The sequence below is a fragment of the Cervus elaphus genome, chromosome 19 (genome assembly GCF_910594005.1).
Source record: "Cervus elaphus chromosome 19, mCerEla1.1, whole genome shotgun sequence".
Lineage (NCBI taxonomy): Eukaryota > Metazoa > Chordata > Mammalia > Artiodactyla > Cervidae > Cervus > Cervus elaphus.
In genome coordinates, this window is record NC_057833.1 from 82748220 (window position 1) to 82767793 (window position 19574).

The 19574-nt window shown below is 53.4% G+C and overlaps 1 protein-coding gene across 1 annotated transcript in view; it reads right to left on the reverse strand.

Moving 5' to 3' along the window:
* Positions 1-1284: 1284 nt before the first annotated feature.
* Positions 1285-19574, reverse strand: part of KY (kyphoscoliosis peptidase) — a 50055-nt gene continuing 31765 nt past the window's right edge. Inside the window, exons 9-11 of the mRNA XM_043875026.1 lie at positions 11275-11463; positions 9546-9736; positions 1285-5680 (exon numbers count right to left, since the gene is read on the reverse strand). Of these exons, the coding sequence (XP_043730961.1) occupies positions 4785-5680; positions 9546-9736; positions 11275-11463 (1276 nt within the window). The 3' untranslated portion in view covers positions 1285-4784. The remainder of the gene's footprint in view (positions 5681-9545; positions 9737-11274; positions 11464-19574) is intronic.

Genomic DNA, 19574 nt, shown 5'->3' on the forward strand with positions numbered 1-19574 from the left:
GAGGAGCAGGTCAAATATGGAACATGGCAGAATGGACCAGACTTCTCACCGAAAGGAATGCAAGAGTCAGTAGCGGCCACCATGCGTTTGACTTTGGGCATGGGGGTACATTTGCTGTGTTGGCAGTCCAGGAGGAGGCAGAGGTAATCTGGGGGAGAGAAGTGATCTGGTTTCAGTGTCTTTTGATTCAGGGAGGCTGGCAGGGCATCCAAGAGGGGGCATCCCAATTGCTGCCTGACTCTTGGTTTTCTTTAGTTTTGTTCGCAAAATCAGAGAGAAGCAATATCCTGTCAGAGGCTGCGGCTGCCCCTTTGGTCCCTCTGCTGGGTTCCCTCCACCCCCTTGCCCTCGGGCAAGAAAAGAGCCAGCAGCGCAGTCTGGTGGGGGCTGCAGGGCACGCTCTTAACCCAGCAGGGCCCTTCAGATGCTCCGCCACCGACAATCTCAGACCTACCGCCTGCCGGCATCTGTTCACGGAGACGCAGCATCACAAACTCTCCGGACTGGAAGGGACTTTAGAGGTCATCCACGGCAGCCTCAGAGCTGGCACTTTCAGACTGTTCTAACAGCTTGAGAGTTCTTCCTTCTATTATTTGAAGACTGTTTCTTCGGACTTCCCCTTAACATGCTGTTAAAGATATGGGTCACTCGTGGAATCCTTGGTAAGGAGAAGCATGCTCAGGCTCATGTTTGTGGGTCTAGCAGTGAGGAGCGCAACAAGGCCAAATTTGGGAACACGAATTCTTTTTGTCCTTCACACGACAGCTACAAGAATGGTCTCCATGGTTACAGCAGCTTCTCAGAGGTGTCTAGATTTCCATTTGCTATATTTCCCTAAATGTCTAATTTATGAATAATCTGTTTAGGTAACCTGCTGGAAAGTTTCTACAAATGTATGAATATCAAGGAATATATATTTATATATATTCCCAACAACAACAAAAAGTAGGCTGATGGGCATTTTTGGAACACTTTTTTTTTTCTCCCATTTAAAATAGAAATTAGGATCAACTTAAACATTTTCAAGTTAAACAAGATTCACTGCCTTCATGTTCTTCAAAGGCATGTGAGCCGGAGAGGGGCTGGAGCTAACCTAATTATGTTTCCTTTAATGTGAAATAGCTATTTGCCTGACATTCTATTTGCATCTCACCATCACATTCAAATAGCTGGGACATTGATTTTTTTTTCCTAACATTCCCTTTGAACATGAAAGTGTTTTTTTTTTTTTTTCTTTCTCCTGCTTGTGAGAACAGTGATAAGAATGGATCGATAATTACATTGTTGGGTAAAAATGAATATAAATTTTATTGAAAAACAACACCAGCAACAATGAGGGGAAAGCATACCTAACAGCCAGTGGCCCACACAACTCAATGCACACATTATGAAAAGTAATCACCTCTTCAAAGCTCCAACTATGCATCCAAATGAAAAGAAATGATCGACCTCAGATAAACTGACGGGGGACGCAGATGCACACCACCTCTCGCCTCTGAAAGCTTTGCCAACAGCAAAGGACGCTACCAATACTATTCGGTCCCCCGTTTGCTGTGGGTGATCCAGTGTATTTCAAGAATTAAACTGGTTTGGAAAGAACTGGTTAGCATGGCAGCGAACACCCCAGACCACTGAGAAAATTTTTCTACTTTTCCAGTCCTTTGAGAAGAGGATTTCACAAACTTTCTTGGCAACTTGTCCCACCTGCTTAACAACAGGAAATACTTCTTTATGTCTAGCCTAAATCCTTCATGCTTCAGTTAATCTATTTCCTCTTAATCTCAGCAGGCTGTCAGGGGTTTGTCCTGGTGGGACAATGTAACATATGGGGAACACACAATGATCACAATCAGATTGAAGGCAGAGTCCAGCTGCGCTGGTGGCGCTTCCAAAACAAGTCGAACAGAAGTTAATTGCAGTTGTGGTTGTCGCCCATTTGCCGCGTCTCACTCCCCCACCCTCCCCGACCCTCTATGCCCTTCTGTGGCTTGAGGGCTGCCATCCTAGGACTTGCAGCAAAAGCTTTCTGAGTTCGATCAGTTCCAATTTTTCACTGACGTAGTAATGAATGTGGTCGAACTGTCCCATCCACTTCTACCCGATTTCCGGGTAAAATATTTTCAAACCGTTATCACGTTCTTCGCACCACGCCATGGTTCTTCGCACCATGCCAGGCAGTTCCCTTGCCTCGCCTCACAACTTGTGTGGAAACGACGTGCTCCACGTATACATGAGAAAACTCTGAGAAGCCACGAGAAGGCCCTCAGTGAATTTAATATAAACATCCCTGCCGCATTTTTTTCAAATGCTGCATAAAAACCCCAGCCTCACGGGAGTTTGCAGCACCTGTAGCTCCGCATATCAGACAGCAGGGGGCGCCCGTGCCATTCCACTGGCCGTAGAACGCCTCGATCGGGAAACAAAGATGGGGATTTGAATAAAAGACTTCAAAATGCAACCCCGAATTCTACCCTGAGCAACATGCGTGTAAAAATTCATGAAGATTGGATTTCATTTCATGTATTTTTACTTTAGTGGAAAGAAATGCAGGTGTTGTCTGTGCCTACAGCTGTCTTTACAAGGAGTGGGGCGGGGAGGCGGGGGCGGGGGCGCGGGGGCGCCTGGTTAAATGAACAGGGAGGGGTTGCTGACGCTCCCAGGCGCTTGGAGAGGCTGGGCCACCGTCTCCTGCTTGGGACAGCTCCTATTTTGCTGGGTGGCATCCTTTGTGTGCTCCAGAATGTATAGACTAATTATATTGTTTTGTAGAGGATGCAAGTTGCTCCCAGCAGGACTCACAGCCAGCTCTGGGTCCAGTGAGTGACATGAGTCATAGAAGGCACTTATTATTTTGATGAAACACAGCACATTTCTTTCAGCCCATAAAATCAAAGGGGTGAGAAAAGGCTGTTTCCAGGGTGTAAAAACTCCTCTTGTTTCCCTGTCGTGGTGCACAGCGGTTCCGCCTCTGCAGCCTTTGTGCATTTTCCAGGCGTGAGTGATACAGTGCTGAATGCCTGGGTGGCAGAGCCTGCCAGAGGCCGCTGGACACAGGCCAGAGCAGCTCAGCCCACCGTGGTGTACTGCCCTCCTGTTCCAGGGCCCCTGGCCTGGTGGAGGATGGGCCCCCTGAGACATTCCTCTGGACCGGGTCCATGCTGGGGGTGGTGGGGCTCTTTGTGGGGAGGGAACTTAGGGAGATGATGGAGTGTTGGGAGCCTGGAACTTGGAAACAGGCGTGGGCAAGGACGGCGGCTGCCACCCTTGCTCTGGGACGGCTGGGGCAGGGCTGCAGCCCCAGCATGAAGGATCAGCTGACACAGTACCTGGTTAAGTGCTCCACGAACATTCGTTGAATACACAAATGTGAGGGTGAAGGCAAGGCGGCCGTGAGGATCCCCAGCAGCTTTGGCTGTAGCTAGCCCAGGGCATCCGGAGCGGCAGCACGGGGAGGGGAGTACTGGGCAGTGCTGGCTCTTCCGGGCCCAGGCCCTGGTAGGCAGGGCTGCAGGGCTGAAGAAACCAGGATGGCAGGGGAGGTCACCTGCAACCTCTCCGTGTGCTGGGATGGTGCTGCAGCGGCTCTGCGGGGCCTCTCAGGGCCTCTCCATCCTTCCCGCCTGCCGCCCTCACTGGAGCCAGTCTTTCTTCTGTTGCCATGGCAACACTGGCCTGAGGTGCTGCTAAGGGCTGGCTGGGCAGGCTAGACTTCTCAGGCCTGAGCAAGCAAGGAGCTCTGGATGGGTCCCTACAGAAGGCAGACCCTGGGGTCTCTCTTGAGAGGAAGGAAGGGACATGGGATAGAAATTGCTCCCAGGGCAGGTCGAGGTCCCCCAGGTGTGGCCTTGGTGGTAGAGATCTTGGGGCTGGTGGGACCCTGCTATCGTGGGGGCCCCCAGCACTGCAGCGTTCTTACTACTTCACCTGAAGTCTTTATTGAGGATTATTGCCAGGGGTCCCCATGGGCCCAGAAGCCTCCTGGGGTTCCCAGTGTGGGTTTCAGGTTGGGGCCTGAGGCACAGGCTCTGAGAGGGCCTGCAGGGGCTGAGTGAACTGCTGATAGACCAAGTAGATGGAATTAATTCCTCTGAGAGCAGAGTCGAGGGTCTTACATCCTGAGACTAGGGTGACGGGACTGCCATATATCCCTGCCTCTCTGGCCCCCACCCAGAACAACAAGAGCAGGCACTGGCTGCTGTCGGCCCAAGACATTTCTATTGCCACATTTCAGGCACACACAGGGATTGTGGAGGCCCTTGGCCCCTGGGCTAGTTGGGGGCCAGTTAGCTTCCTCTCTGCACCTTCCTTCTCAGGACCTGGAAGAATAAGCAGCAGCATCGGGAATGCAGGAGATGGTCAGGTCTGGAAAGAAGATGACAGTCTGACCTCCCCTGGGGTCTGAGAGTTGGTGAGAAGCTCTGTGCGGCTCCTGGGAAGGGGCTCGAGAACTCAGGATGACTCAGCCTCATGGATCACGCCTGCTTCTCTCTCCCCATCAGGGGAAAGGTGTTTGGCCCCGGGCGGCATGCCCACACCAGCCCGAGAATAACAAGGACAGCACGAGAAGGGGGGGTGTCTGGGCAGTGAGTACAGTTACAATACCTTGGATTTACATAGCACCTTTGTCGTCTAAAGGGCCTTTGCCTCTGTCCCCTTGGCCACTGACATCGCAACCTCCGGCAGAGCAGGAACACGAGGCAGAGGTCCAGAAGGGATTCCATGCAGACTCAGTGGTGTCCGGGCTCTGGGAGCAGCCCGGCAGGGGTGGGGGTGGCAGGCGGCCCTCACTGGGCGTTGACCTGGTACTTGAGGATGTAGGAGTAGAAACTGTGGTTGGCATTCTCCAGCACCATGACGTACACCTCCCGGCAGCCTGCGGTGCTGCAGCTGCCCTCCCAGTAGCCCTCGGGGCTCAGGGTCAGTGGCCACGTGTCCTGCCCCTTCACCAGGGCTTTGGCGATGCCGTGCAGCTTCAGTTTGAACGGGACGTTGCGGTTGGCGGGCAGCACGCCTGACAGTGGCTCCAGCAGCTCATTGTCCACCCCCCAGTTGCCAAAGCTCTCGGGGAACACGGGCCAGTTCACCTTGGTGTTGGTACAGCAAATGAGGTAATTGAAGACGAAAAGGTAGTTGCCCGGTTCCTGCCTCTTCTTGACGAAGATCTTGAGCGCAAACTTGCCGGCGTGGGGCAGCTGCACTTTCAGCTCCGTCCGCTTCTCCCGGTGCAGCTGGAAGATGTAGCGTCGCTGGGTCTCCTCGGTGACGGGGCCATCGTCTCCGTGCAGCGAAGCCAGGACGCTGATGCCCTCCTCCACACCGAAGCTGACAGAGCAGCGCCCGTCGCTGGTGTAGATGACGGGCTCGGTGTGGGACGGCTTGGTGATGCCCATCTGCTCCGAGAACCAGCTGGGGCCCACGGGCTGGTGCAACTCAGCCGGCAGCCGGACGTCCACGTCTGCACAGTGGCACCTGAGCGTGTACTCCAGCACGGAGCTGTAGATCTCCGAGTTGCCCTTGGCAAAGATCTGCAGCTTGTGGTCGCCCGCGGTCGGGGGGTACACGTCCAGCTTCATCCCGTTCTTCCGGAGGCTCAGCAGCCCGTGCTCCTGCTTGCCGTTGAGCATGAACATGAACTGTGTCGGAGCACAGCTCTCGATGGTGACCGTGGCCTTTCCATTCACTGTGGGGAGAGCCAGGGTCAGGTGAGAGGAGTCCGACCTGGGCTGACATGCTGGTAATCGTGTGACAAGAGGATCTCTGGGCGGTGGTGGGGGGGAGCCCTGACTTACAGCGTCTGCCCATTTCCGTGGTGGGAATACCTTCACCCCAATAATTTTAAGCCACCAGCATGACCTCACTGAACACCATATAAGCCGCTGGCAGCACACCTCTGGAAGCGTTCTCTTCGAGAACTGCAAGCTGGGGGTGGTGGGTCTCAAGAAAAATCTGCCTCCCGTCATATGTGCTTGCTTTGCCCATTTGATTCACCTCAGGTGAATGCTGCCAGGGGGCTTAACCTGATTCCAGGGCAGGGGAGAGGGCTGAGGGGCACGGAGGGCCAAGATCCTGGTTGGAGAGCCATCTCTGACTTTGCCTCCAAGTCTCAAGTCCTGCTTCACCCTGCTCCCTTCACAGGTGGCGTGTCAACAATCACCTTAAAAACCTCATAGGGTGCTTCCCTCCTGGAGACTGTGCTCCAGGGACAGAACTGCTTCCTTGCGGGTCCTCCCCGCACCCCCACCTCCACCCTCCTCTCCAGGCCGTGCTTCCTGAATGGAGTCATCGCGTGCACGAGAGGATCGTGTGCGTCCCACACACGCCTCGCCCCTTGCCCTCCAGCGCTGTCTTCCTCTGTCCTGGTCATTGCTGTGGGGGACAGGGGGGTCAGTTCTCTGTTTTTACAGCCCACGGGCACGCCCCTCCCTGGTCCCTGCTGCTTTGCAGGACCACAGGGAGGGGCAGGGCTTCTCTGAGAACCCCGCCTTCCCTCCCTCAGAAGCTGATCACCTGCCCCTCCTCCCAGCCACCTCCGACTAGTGTCTCATTCACACCCTCTAGTAGCCTCTCCCCCATAGGGGTCCAGAGTTCCTGCTCTGGAGGCAGAAAGCCATGCTCTAGGATGCTGTAGGATAAGTGTCCCTGAGACTTCCCATCTAATCAGCCACGAGGCCCAACTCCAGGCTGCTCAGTTACTGCGTTCAGTGCTACCTCCCATCTTGGGAGTGAGAATCCCCACACGGGGAAGGGGGCTCCACTGGCCTCCCCCCGCTCCACCGCCTTCTTTATGGCTCCTCCAACCAGAAGACGTTCCCTGCCTTCTCAGGTGCTGCCAATGCCTCACCTACCTCTCTGCCCACACCCCTCCCTACTGCAGTTCCCTCCCACTCACTCAGCTCTCTGAAATCTGGCTTCAGCCCCCATCCTCCAGGTCTTCAGTGACTTCCTTGGAGGGTCTGGGCTGCTGATCATACATCCACCTTGCTGCTCGTCTTGCATCCACCACCCTCCCCAGCCTGGCCTCCCCACCGCCTCTGATTCCTCTCCTTTCTGTTACACTAAGGGTGGTATTCTTTGTGCTTTTGTGCTATTTTCTTTGTGTACGCTCCTTCTCCACGGCTGTCAGCCACCATGAGACACGGTGACCTCGGAGGAAAGTGACCGAGAACAGCAGATCACTGTCACCTTCTCTCAGTTGGATCCCTCTTCAGGGGAAGAAGCTGCCTCAGCCCTCATGGACCCTGTCCTGCTCCATGTCACACCCCAGCTGGGAACTGCAGGTCCCCGTGCAATTCACCTTTGATGCATGGAGGGCTCCTGGCATCTCCACATGGCAGCTCGAGGGCTCCTGAAAATATCTACCCAGGCACTCTGGGGCTCCCTCCTGTGGGTCACCATCAGACTGGAGGCCAGTGGAGAGACCTGTCCCCTCCTGCCTTGCCCGAGTCAGGCCCATCCTCAGGCCCACATGGCATTCCTGTACCTCCTCCAGGGGGACACCCCTTCATGTTCCAGGGCCCTCACATATGCTCACCGTCCCCCAAATCTGGCTAAGACCTCAAGGCAATGTTCTGACCACAAAGAAGGCTTTTCTGATGCCCTGGGGTAGGGCAGGCAGCTGAGTGACCTGGAGGCTGCTCCCCTGGCCCTCCCTGTCCTCCAGGGAGCTTAGCAGTATAATAATGTACCAGGGATGGGTAATGTGGATCCTTCTTGCTGGGTGTGGGTGCCACCGGGAAGGGCCCGCCTGTCTCCTTTCCTGCCATGTCCTGGGCCTGGCTGGGGTGCCCAGCTCAGGGGGTTCCTGGCGAAGGTGAGCTGAATGGCTGGGAAGGCTGGAAATAAAGGATTGGAGACCCCTGGGACTCTGTTAGAGCCTGTGACCGCCTCCTCCCCTCACCCCTCCTTCACCCTCTCACTATCCGCTCCTTGCATTTAGCCTACCTGTTTCCCTCTCTGCTTTCCCTTCATCTCCACTCTTAAGAAAACTAGCTCCGGCAAAGAACTATTCTTTAAATATGCTTCATGAATATGCAATCAAATTTTAGGTTTACTGTATATTCAGAAACTCAGTGTTTACATTTCTTTGTCTCTTAAAGAGGCAGATTCCTTGGTGGCACTGTTTTGACGTCAGTGTGACCTGGCATATTCCTCCCTGTGGCCCCTGCTGGCTGGAGCAGCCCCTGTCTGACAGGCACGCACGGGGCACAGTCTCTGAGACAGCAGCTTCACGCTGTTATTTTAGCAGCAGGAGGCATTCGTAGTTTTAAAAATTATCCCAGAGCTCGGCAGCCTGGTTATGGAGACTGTTGTGAGGTTGAAGGGAAGGATCGGCTGGGACTAATGTGGGTGGGGTCACCTGAGTGTGGGGTGGGGCTCCCCCACAGGCCTCCCAACAGACCCAGGTGAGCTCTGGCCTTCTCTCCTGGGGCATGCAGGCAGCCCTCGGTGGGAGTGTGGGGGTGCACTGACCCCGCTGTGCTGAGCCCTAACTGTGGTGCTGCCCCCCTGGGGACCCAGCTCCCAAATGCCTCCCAGTTCACATCCAGCTGCCCATGGCCCCTGTGGAGAGATGGGGGGCGAATGCCAGTCCAGGCCAGCCTTGGGGACAGCTAGGGGTCCCGTATGCCCAGCCCCGGGGAAGTTGCCTGGAAAAGGCTGGCTCTGCCTGCAGGCAAGAAAGAGGCATCCAGATGGCAGGGGGAGCTCTCAGAGGCCGGGCTGCGTCCCTGGAGCCCAGCCCTCATCTGGGGCACTTGAGCTCAGATGTGGGAGGCCTGCTGGGTCCTCCCTGAAACATGTCCGTCCCTGCCTCTCGTGATGCCTGCTCTCCCCCAGCTCCCAACACTCTGCTGCTTGGCAGCCACCCTCCTTATAAAGCACTCTCTCCTGGGAGACCCCCGCTGCTCCCCTACTAGCTCCTAGGGCCACTGGCATGCAGAACCCGGCCCAGCTTGGCCAACACATGCTTCCTGCCAGGAGTTTGGGGCCTCCCAAATGGCAGTAGTAGAGAACCCGCCTGCAATGGAGGAGACACAGGTTCCATCCCTGGGTCGGGAAGATCCCCTGGAGGAGGGCACGATAACCACTCCAATATTCTTGCCTGGAGAGCCCCATGGACAGAGAAGCCTGGAGGGCTACCGTCCACGGGGTCTCAAAGAGTCGGACATGGCTGAAACGACTTACCATGCACTCACCAGGAGTTGAGGAGCTTGTCGCACAGCTGACCTGGAAGGTGGCTGAAGCCAGGCTGAAGCAGTCCCTTCCCTGTTGTGTGAGCTGAGAGCGGCTCCCCCAGCTTGGGTCCACTAGCCCTGGCTCCCCAACGTGCCTGGCTGAAAGCTCAGCCCTCCGGAGCCGCACACCCCTGTCTTGGTTTATGCTGGCGGGAGGGGCTTCTGTCCTTGTAAACGTGACCTGCGGCTGCGTCTTGCCCTGATGGCCCGATGGCCGAGGTGGCCTCAGCCGCCCCTGCACAGCCCCCACATACCGCTTCCGCTGAGCTGGGCACTGGCAGGGCAGCCCATGAACCCACCGGCCCCGGTTACCTGTTTTGATGATGGAAGTCTGCGGCTGGGCGCTCAGCATCCCCTTGTTGTAGAACTCACTCTTGTGATACATGTTGTTCTCAAACTGCCTCAGGGATTGAGGGGGTTTGAGCAGTTGCCAGTTCTTGTTGTCTGGGAAATGGTCCTCGATGAACAGTGCAGGGTGGGTGAGGAAGTAGAATTCGTTGTAGCTGGAGGGGGGACGGCTGGTCAGAAGCCATGCTGGGCCATGCAGAGGGGCAGGCGGGGCCCACAGGGGGTCTTTGGGGCCTTCGTTAAGGTAGGACATGGGGGGTCCTACCCACAACCCAACAGGAAGAGGCACCGTCTCCAACCCTGACGTGGGCGTGGCAGATGCCCCCTTAGTAGCTGCTTCCAGAAATGAGACAAAGCAGGATCTGAGACCCCCTTTTAAGAGAAGGCCACCACCCTGGCAGTGCATGTCCAGGCAGAGAATGGGTTCTCCCTGCTCTCAAAAACAAAGGGATCTGAAGGGAGCAAAGCCAGGACCCAGGGAACACGTGCCAGTGGCGTGGAGGGAGGGCAGGCAGGGAGACTGGGGAGCCAGCTCCACGCACTCCGTGACCTGATGTGGGCAGCTGTGCATGGGGAAGGCCCTGATGTGGTCCCCGGGACCGGCTAGACGCAGCTCTCTAGGGGTCAGTGATGGGGATCAGGAGAAGAAGGGGGGACTCCTCCGAGATGGGAGAGCCTTCACTCAGCCCAAGGCAGGCAGTGCTCAGAGCTGACGGAGCAAAGGAGGGTGTGACTGACGACTCCTCCCAGTATGGGCTGTGTGTACCCACTGTGTCTGCCCCGCACGCAGGGCTGTCAGGATTTAAACTGCACCAGGGGGGGCGGCACTCTCATTTTTCTGGATGAAAAAGCATTTGAGCTGCTGATGGACATCAAGCTTTAGCACGAATGTCACGGCATAGGCTAAGGCCAGAGCCTTTGGAGGACAGACGTGCTCCAGACCTGCCCCCCAGCCACTCTGCCCTGCAGGGCCCACAGGGATGCTGGGCAGCCTGACACCCCTTCCCACAAGCCAGACCCCCCCCTCAGAGGTGGGATACGGCTGCATTTACACCGGAGAGGAGGAGGAGAAGCCCTGGTATCTGGGAGAAGCAGTAGGAGAGACTCCTGGCATCTCAAATAATAACATAGTCAATGGCCAAAGGCCCGAGTCTCTGGTGGCTCAGAAGGTAAAGAGTCTGCCTGCCTGGTTCAATCCCTGGGTTGGGAAGATCCCCTGGAGAAGGAAATGGCAACCTACTCCAGGATTCTTGACTGGAGAATTCTATGGACAGAGAAGCCTGGCAGGCTACAGTCTGTGGGGCAGCAAAAAGTCAGACACGACTGAGCAACTAGGCTTTAAAAGGCTGACAGGAACCTCCAGACACTTAAAGGAGCTTCTCAGCCCTGCGTTTCTTGGCACTTGGCCTGTGGGCAGACACTGTGCTTTTAGCCCTTGGGTGGAGGAGGAGTGCTGGGGAGCCAGAGAGGGGACTGAGTCAGTGAAGGGTGAGGTGACAGAAAGGTCTGGGCTCTTGTCACCAGCCTGGAGCTAGCTCACCCCTGAAGCCAGAGGAAGGGGGTGAGGGCCTGCAGCACACAGAGGCCCCCAGCTCCCCTTCCCCTTCCACTGGCCTTCTCCACCGCTGCCTCCTTCAGGCTCCTGCCTCCCCTGAGTCCATCGACCAGGCCCCCGCAGAGCTGAGGTACTCACAGGAAGGTGAATTTGGACGTGGAGGAATCCACCAGGCCGCTGCCCCAGGTGCTGTCCACCAGGTGCCATCTCTCCTCCAGGAACACGGCATTCCAGGCGTGGTCAAACTCCCCGGAGAAGCTCTGCCCTGGCTGGTAGCCAAAGCCCTTGGAGTAGCCGGGCACGGTCATGCACTGCACTCCCGCGATCCTGGGGCGGGACACGGGCTCTGAGAGGCGGCTCCGGCCGGGGCTCCCTCCGCCCCTGCAAGTCTGTCTGTCTGTGGCCCTGCCTGGCCTGTCTGCTGTCAGTCCCTCCATGCCTCTCACACAGTCACACACACACACAGCCTGAGGGCTTTTATCTGCAGAGGTGGGGGCGGGAGGCGACACGGGCTGGCTGGTCCCCCCCACCTCCGGCACAGACAGACTGGATGCAGGCTCCTCCTCCAGCCTCTACACAGCCCTTGGGACGGCTTCTCCCCGGAATCGACCTGGGGGCTCTGCTGGCAGCTGCAGGAGGACACGGGTGCAGTAGTGAGTCCCGCCTGGTGAACGTGGAAACCAGGGGCATGACAGTGAGCTGGAAAAACCAGAGTGACTCTAGACACATGGCTGGGGAGCTGGGTCTAGGTGACACCTAGGTGTCAGGGAGGGGTTCTGGATATGAGGATGCAGGAGGAAGCTGAGCCCACCTCCCCTCCACGTCCAGCCCACGGACAGCTGTGGGAGGACCCCTGGGGCAGGCTAGCTGGGGTCCCTGCCTTGACCTGGGGAGGGCGGGCCCACTGCCAGGACCACCATGGTGCATCAAGGTTATTTTCTGACTAAGTGCCCTGGCCATGACTTCAGAGTTCCTGATGGCTGTCATTCTAGGGAGTGGAAATGATGACCGGTCAGGCAAGCTTTTATCAAGACCCCTTTGACAACACATTTCCCCAATGCTTGCAACAAGCTGACCTGGACAGTGGTGGGTGGGTGCTGGTCACCTCTGGGGACAACACAGGCAAATGATACATGCACTGGGCGCATGTAGCTGAAACCCTGAGGCTCAGACCCGGGCTGTGGGCACCACCCCATGGCTACAGCAAGCACCCTGAGAGTCCTGCCATGGGCAGCTGGCCCTGCCCTTCAGCAGCCCTGCCTCCCTCATGGCAGTTGAGGGGTGGGCTGCTCTTCTGACCCAGGGGACCTCCTGTGTTAGCCTTTCTGGGGCCTTTGTATGAGTGAGAACAAGGGACTCCTTTTTTAAGACCCTTTCCTTTCACTGTGGAAGGCTGGTGTAATCAACACCCAAACCCATGATATCCAGGATGTTCACACCAGCCCCTCAGAAGGGGCTCAGCATGAGCTGTCTGACGACTCTGCCCTCCCCTCCCAAGAACCCATGAACCAGGGGCTGAACCGGGGCTGGGCCTCTATCAGGGAAGTGCCCGGTGGGGTCCCTCCAGGAGCAGATCTGCAGGCTCAGTTGCTCTAAACAAGAGGCCATGGAGCCTCAGGGTAATAGGGTGAAATGGCCACAGCATAGGCATGGGGACAGAAATCGGACATTATCCATATAAAAATGAATGTTTAATGAACAATTAGAATATTGGATTAAATATGACTTATCTGCATTTACATATCGCTTGTTGAGAGACTGAGTGGGGCAAGATGTGGAGCTTGCAAATCACCAGATTCCACCCTGCCAAGGGCGACGTTCACGTCCCCACAAGGCCTGAACTCCCCCTGCAGAGGCTCCTTAGGAGCTGGGAAGTTTTACAGCCACCCCATGCCCCCCACCTCCCCGTGCCTTCTGCCTGCCGCTTCACAAAAGGAGGTCCAAGGCTCCCCAGGCTGTCAAAGAAATCCCATGAGAACAGACCAGCTGGGCCCGTGGGAAGGATTTCGGAAGCACTTGGGGGTGCGAGCAGAGAGCAAGAGAAAGTAGATCCCATGTCAGGATTCTGCAGGTGAAAGCCAACATTGACTTTGGGAGCAGAAGGGCCCCCCAGAGGCAGGAGGCCCAGCATGGGTAGGTCCAGAAGCCCAGAGCGGGGGCAGGGGGAAGAAGTAGGCATACGGGGAAAGCCCCCTCCTCCTGTAGCTACAATGGGATGCGAGGCCCAGGGGGTTTGTTCTCAGAATGTGTGATCTGAATGAGTTTGCAGTCTTAGAGAAAAAAGGCCTCTAATACTTAGAGGTCTTTTAGACCCTCCCCTTACAGAGGGGAGAAAGTGAAAGAAAGTGAAAATGCAGTAAAAGTGAGTCTGACTCTTTGCGATCCTAGGGACTGTAGCCTGCCAGGCTCCTCCGTCCATGGGACTTTCCAGGCAAGGATACTGGAGTGGGTTGCCATTTCTTTCTCCAGGGGATCTTCCGGACCCAGGGATTGAACTCCAGCCTCCATCACTGCAGAGCTACCAGGGAATCCCTGAGAGGGGAGGGGTGCATGCAAGGCCAGAGGGGTGGGATGAAGGTACTGGGATGGGCGGGGCCTTCCATTGGAGGGAGGGCTCCACATACTGAGAGTGGATAAGGAGAAGGAATGTGGTGAAAAATACTTAGTGAGGTGAGAGATGCTCCTGACATATTCACTGTTAATTGACAACCTTCTACAAAACCCCATCATCAGCATGATCCTTGAGTGTGTGTGTGTGTGTGTGTGTGTGTGTGTGCGCACGCGTGTGTGCATGGAGAACCAGAGAGAGGGGGGAGGGCAGAGTGAGAGAGACAGTGCAAAAGTCATCTGGTCTCTTAGTGATGGGATTTGGGGTGATTTTAATTTTCTTCTTTAAGCTTCTCTCTATTTTTAAAATTTTCAATAATGACTATGTGTTGCTTTTTGAATTGGAAAAAAAAATCCATAAGTGCTACTTGAAAATGACACTTCTAGTGAGTTATTTTCCTTTCTTGGCCAGAACGTTGGTGCCTATGAATTTCTAGGACTGGAGGAGGGAGAAGTGAGTGGCCGGCACGTGGATGGGGAAGGGGCCGCTTTGCAGGGAGGGGGAGGGAGCTATGGTCCTCAGGAGCATGCTTGTCCTCCGCTCAGAGCCACCTGACATCAAGGGAAGGAGGAGAGGCACTTAGTTCCCATGTGGCCTCCAGGTGCTATGATAAAGATGGGCTGGTGCTGATGTGGGTAGAGGGCTGGCTTGAGCTAAGTGTCCTTCTGGGAGAAGCCATGGCTGGGCAGAGGTATCCTCCCACCCAGAGACAAGCTGGAGGTCAGATTTGAGCACCAAGTCGGGGAATAAGGGTGAACGCCCCACCCTGTCCCTGGGAAGGACTGGAGAAGGGAGAAGGGAGAAGGGAGTGGCTGGATGTCCTCCCTGAGGGCTTGGGGCTGGAGGGGGTGAGACTGGGCTGGGTTGAGCCAGGAGAACCCGTTCACTCCATTGTGACCTTGCCAGGCTCATCACGGGCAAAACGAAAGGTTGCCGTTAAATGATCTCTAGGGGTTGATTCTCCACTGACAGGCAGAGGAGAAGCTGGGAGGGCTGTGGGGAATGCCTGGGGCAGAATAAAGATGAAAAAATCCCCTCAGCGGTAAGCTTCTGCCATGCTTGACTATGATATGAGCATATTTTATTACCTGGCAGCAGTGTGCAAGATAAATTGGACAAAGCAGTCATAATGTAAAGCATTATTGTTAATAATCCATAACTCTCATGCAAAAATGTGGAACTAGTCATTCTAGCTGCTGGTGGCTAGTCAGGTGACCCACTACCACCTCAGGTCTTCAAAGATCGTTGACTGTACCCCCTCTGTGCAAAACACTGTACAGGGGGTAATATCCCCTGTATGATATAATATCCCATATCATACCCTGTAGAAATATAATAAATACTATAACATAATAAATTATGATGCTCTAAAAATAAAGCTCACTGGCCACCCTAGATGTTCTCATAGTAGGAAGAGAACGAATATGTGAACCATCACAAAAATGCTAGTGATAAACATAGCTCTTGGGCTTCTCTGGTAGCTCAGATGGTAAAGAACCGGCCTGCAATGTGGGAGACCTGGGTTTGATCCCTGGGTTGGCAAGATCCCCTGAAGTAGGGCATGGCAACCCACTCCAGTATTCTTGCCTGGAGAATCCCTATGGACAGAGGAACCTGGCGGGCTACATCCATGGGGTCGCAAAGAGCTGGACACAACTGAGCGACTAAGCATACAAGCATAGCTCTTTCGGGAAACCCAAAGGGGGAGGAATTTGGTGGAAAGATCTGAGAGAGCACTGAAGAAGTGGCAGAGGATGAGAAACGCTTCTACCTCTTAAAGAACCCCAACCAGCCATCCTAGAGCCCAAAATATCAGCCAAGGAGATGTGTCTAATAACCTCAGGCTGCAGAGTCTTGGTTTTTACTTTTGACAGTTTGGAAAACCTCAGCGCCAGGGGTAATACTGAGGAGATGATGGATCCAGACTGTGACTGTCACTTCAAATAGCAGAGTGCTCAGGGCTGGTGCCCTGGGATGACCCTGAGGGATGGGATGGGGAGGTGGGGGCGGGGTTTCAGGATGGGGAGCACATGTACACCCATGGCTGATTCATGTTAATGTATGGCAAAAACCACTATAATATTGTAAAGTAATTAGCCTCCAATTAAAATAAATACATTAAAAACAACAAAAAACAGCGACAATCCGGGCCCCAGCAGCAGGATGGCTGAGCGGCCTGGGGTGGACGGTGACCCCGCACACATCAGCCCCTGACCACAGCGGGCTTCCTTAGCTCTGACCACTTCTCCCTGGATGTCTGGGCCACATGGGAAAGAGGGAGGGTGGAAAGGATGAGACCTGTAGGAGAGGTAGTGAAGCATGCTCTGTTTTCCTGTCTTGAGGAAAACACTGTGATTTCTAACAGTAAAATTAGGAAACATGGTTTCATTACCTTCAAGCCCAATGGCCGGTTTAACTGGGCAAACACGTGAATCAGAATTTTTAGGGCCTGCGGTTCCCAAAATGGCAACCCACGCTGGTGTTCTTGCCTGGAGAATCCCAGGGACGGGGGAGCCTGGTGGGCTGCTGTCTATGGGGTCGCACAGAGTCAGACACGACTGAAGTGACTTAGCAGCAGCAGTTCCCAAAATGGTCCTCAAGAAGGTCACAGAAAACAAATTTATGGTTCCCAAAGGGGAAGGAGGGGGAAATCAAGTAGGAGTTTGGGATTAAAACATACACACTACTATATATAAAATAGATAACCAACAAGGTCCTACTGTATAGCACAGGGAATTATATTCAATATCTTAAAATAATCTATAATGGAAGAGAATGTAAAAATGAATATATATATATATATATATATATATGTATGTATAACTGAATCATTCTGCTGAACACCTGAAACTAACACCACATTGCAAATCAACTATATTTAAATAAAAACTAAGTATATATATAATTCCAAAACAAAAGTGAAAGCAAAAGTCACTCAGTTGTGTCCGACTCTTTGCAACCCCATGGACTATACAGTCCATGGAATTCTCCAGGCCAGGATACTGGAGTGGGTAGCCTTTCCCTTCTCCAGGGGATCGTCCCAACCCAGGGATTGAATCTGGGTCTCCCGCATTGCAGGAGGATTCTTTACCAACTGAGCCACCAGGGAAACCCAGTTTGTGGTTTCTACACTGCAGCATGACATGCATAACCATGACTTATGTTTCACAGTTTATGTAGTTGATTTGTTATAAATTTGGCAGTTTATATTTCTGCTATATGGTCCTCTTCTCCTTTCCTTATGCCACTCCCCCGCTTACAGTGAGGTCAGTAACTGTAATCATGGTAATAATTCTCACTCCACAGGCCTGTTAGAGCCTTTGGAGGTTGACTTCAGGGTCTCCTCTCTGACAAGTGCGGAGTCAGCAGTTCAGAGAGGGAGGCTGACTTGCCTAGGGACATACAGAGGGCTTGAGGGCAAGGCAGTGCCAGGACTTGTGGGTCCTGATGCCCAGTTCAGTAGGATCTGCATTGCACCAGCCTCTTTGCACAGCAAGATTTATTTCAATCCATAAATTTCCAGTGGTATACAGAGTAAAATTAAAGACTGCTTTGCCACAGTGATGCAATTCATCTTCTTGAGCACTGTCCTTTGGTGTATCTAAAAGGGTGGTGGGGTTTAGAGGTTCCTTTCAGAGGCCATATAGGATGGAGATAATTTAAGGTTATCCTGTATATCCAGCCTTCAGGGCCTCTGGAACCAAGTGATATTCTGGGATCGTCTGGGACATGATGCGGAGCAGTAGCACACCGCTGTGACAGCTGGAAGATGCATGGGAAACAGACTGACATCTGATTGGTGACAGCCAGTCTCCTCCACATCAAAGCCTGAAACTGGTAATAAGCTCTTAGCTTTCTCAAAAGTCCCTGGAAAATCTGCTAGCTGGTGGTGTTAGCGCCCTGGTAACAGGGGAAGAAATTGCACTGGAGGCTGACTTGTTGGCAGAATTCTGGGGAATTAAGCATGACCCTCGCAAAGAAATGAAGTGGAGTTTGTGAAGGCTGTCGTGGAACTGAGGCAAAAGGAGAGACATGATTGCTGGACGAGAGAACGTCACAAAGCAATCGGACCAGCAGTTACAAGCAACAGCGCTAACAACAAAGGCACACTGGTTACTTGAGAAAGACGATGAGGAAATGAATGATGTTGCAAAAATATCTGAATTCCCCACCAAATTACTTTATTAAATCAGTCTTTAATGAGGCCATTGCAAGGAGGCAGACTGGACTGGTAGAAGTAATGCCAGCTATGTGGACACAACTCTTGCTAAGAGGCCACTCTGACAACTAAGCAGGGATAAATCAGCAAGTGTGGATTACACGTCCTTGGTTATTAAGGGATCTGCTAACGAATTTACCAAACCTTCAGCAGTTATTTTAAAGAGAAGAGGACTTAGGAAAGACGCATGGCTGAGGTTACTGATCTTTAAAGCCAAAGTTAAAGGAATTCAGAGAACTGTGAGCTATTGTTAAATATCCCAGGCTATGTGGAGAGTATTTCACAGGGTAACTGCCAGGTGGGAACATAACTTTAAATGATGCAAAACATTGGTCTTTTAATGATAGCTTCAGGCCAGAAAGTGGCCATTGTTGTTAAGCCTCTGGACCAGGCCAAAGAGTTGACAGTTCCACTCAAGGCCAATGTCAATTTTCTGAGCCTACGTGAGTCTATGTGGTATGTAGGAAAGTTCTACAGAGCAAAGACACTCCAATACTGAGAGGACAGGGAGGGTTAAAAATAATATCCCCCAAGTTCTTCTTTAGTCCTGCCAGTAGGCAATGGGGTCCCCTGTGTACAGATGAGAAAACTGAGGCTCCCAGAAGCTTAGTGCCTTCTAAAGGGAACAAAACTAATGAGTGGGGCATTAAGGACTGGAAATCAAGGACTCGCAAACTAACTGAGGCCTGGAAGAGTCCTTCTGGCTGTGAATCTGGCAGTCCTTCCATACCATGCTAGGAAGACTTCTACTGGATAAAAAAATATACTCTGTGACTTAAAACCCCAAGTGTTTTCAAATTTGCAAATTAAGAGGAAAATAATTACACTCTGAAAGGTGCTAGGTTCAAATAGAGCTGAGCACAGATGGAGGGTTATTCCCTTATTTAAAAAGAGAAGGTCCACTCATGCAAATCTGCGAGGAATATCCTGTCAATTTCCTGTCCCTGAGGGCCTACTGTGTGTAGGATTCTGAGACGGATGTTCAAAGGGAAAGAAGGTGGGGGAGACATGAAGACATGTAAAACCTATAAGAAGAAATGATCATAGGCAAAGCCTATATGAGAGAACAAAGTCCAGAAGGCAATAGGACAAAGTGTTAAGTGTTCTCTAACTGGTAGGACTCCAGGTAACTTTATTTTCTTCTGTTTTCTTCTATGCACTTTATAAATCACCTAGAGTTAAATTTTATTTTTAATTTAGAAAAGTGATCAAATAAAGGCCTGAGCAGGACCTGGGCTGGTGTATAGGTTTGTTGACGGCATCTGGGGAAGGAGAGGTGGGGCCTGAAGCGCATTAACGTGAGGCTAGGCAAGCGGATGGAGCAGGATTAGCCAGAAATGCGGGCAGTGGCAGAGGGGACAGGGCTGGAAGGGAAGAGAGGCTGCAGTTCGGAGGACGTTATGGGGACAGTGTGAGCTTTTGGTCTTGCTCAGAACCTAGGGCCCAGGAGCCAGGGCAGGGGGCTGGTGAGGACCCTGGTTCCTGGAAGCCCTGACTGTATGTGGGGTGCCTGGGTCTGGGGTAGTGTGAGAATGTGTGTTGGGGGGTGGGTTGCAGAGGGCTTGGCATCCTCTACCCACTGACCCTCGGGTCTCCTCTGGGGCTGTGGTC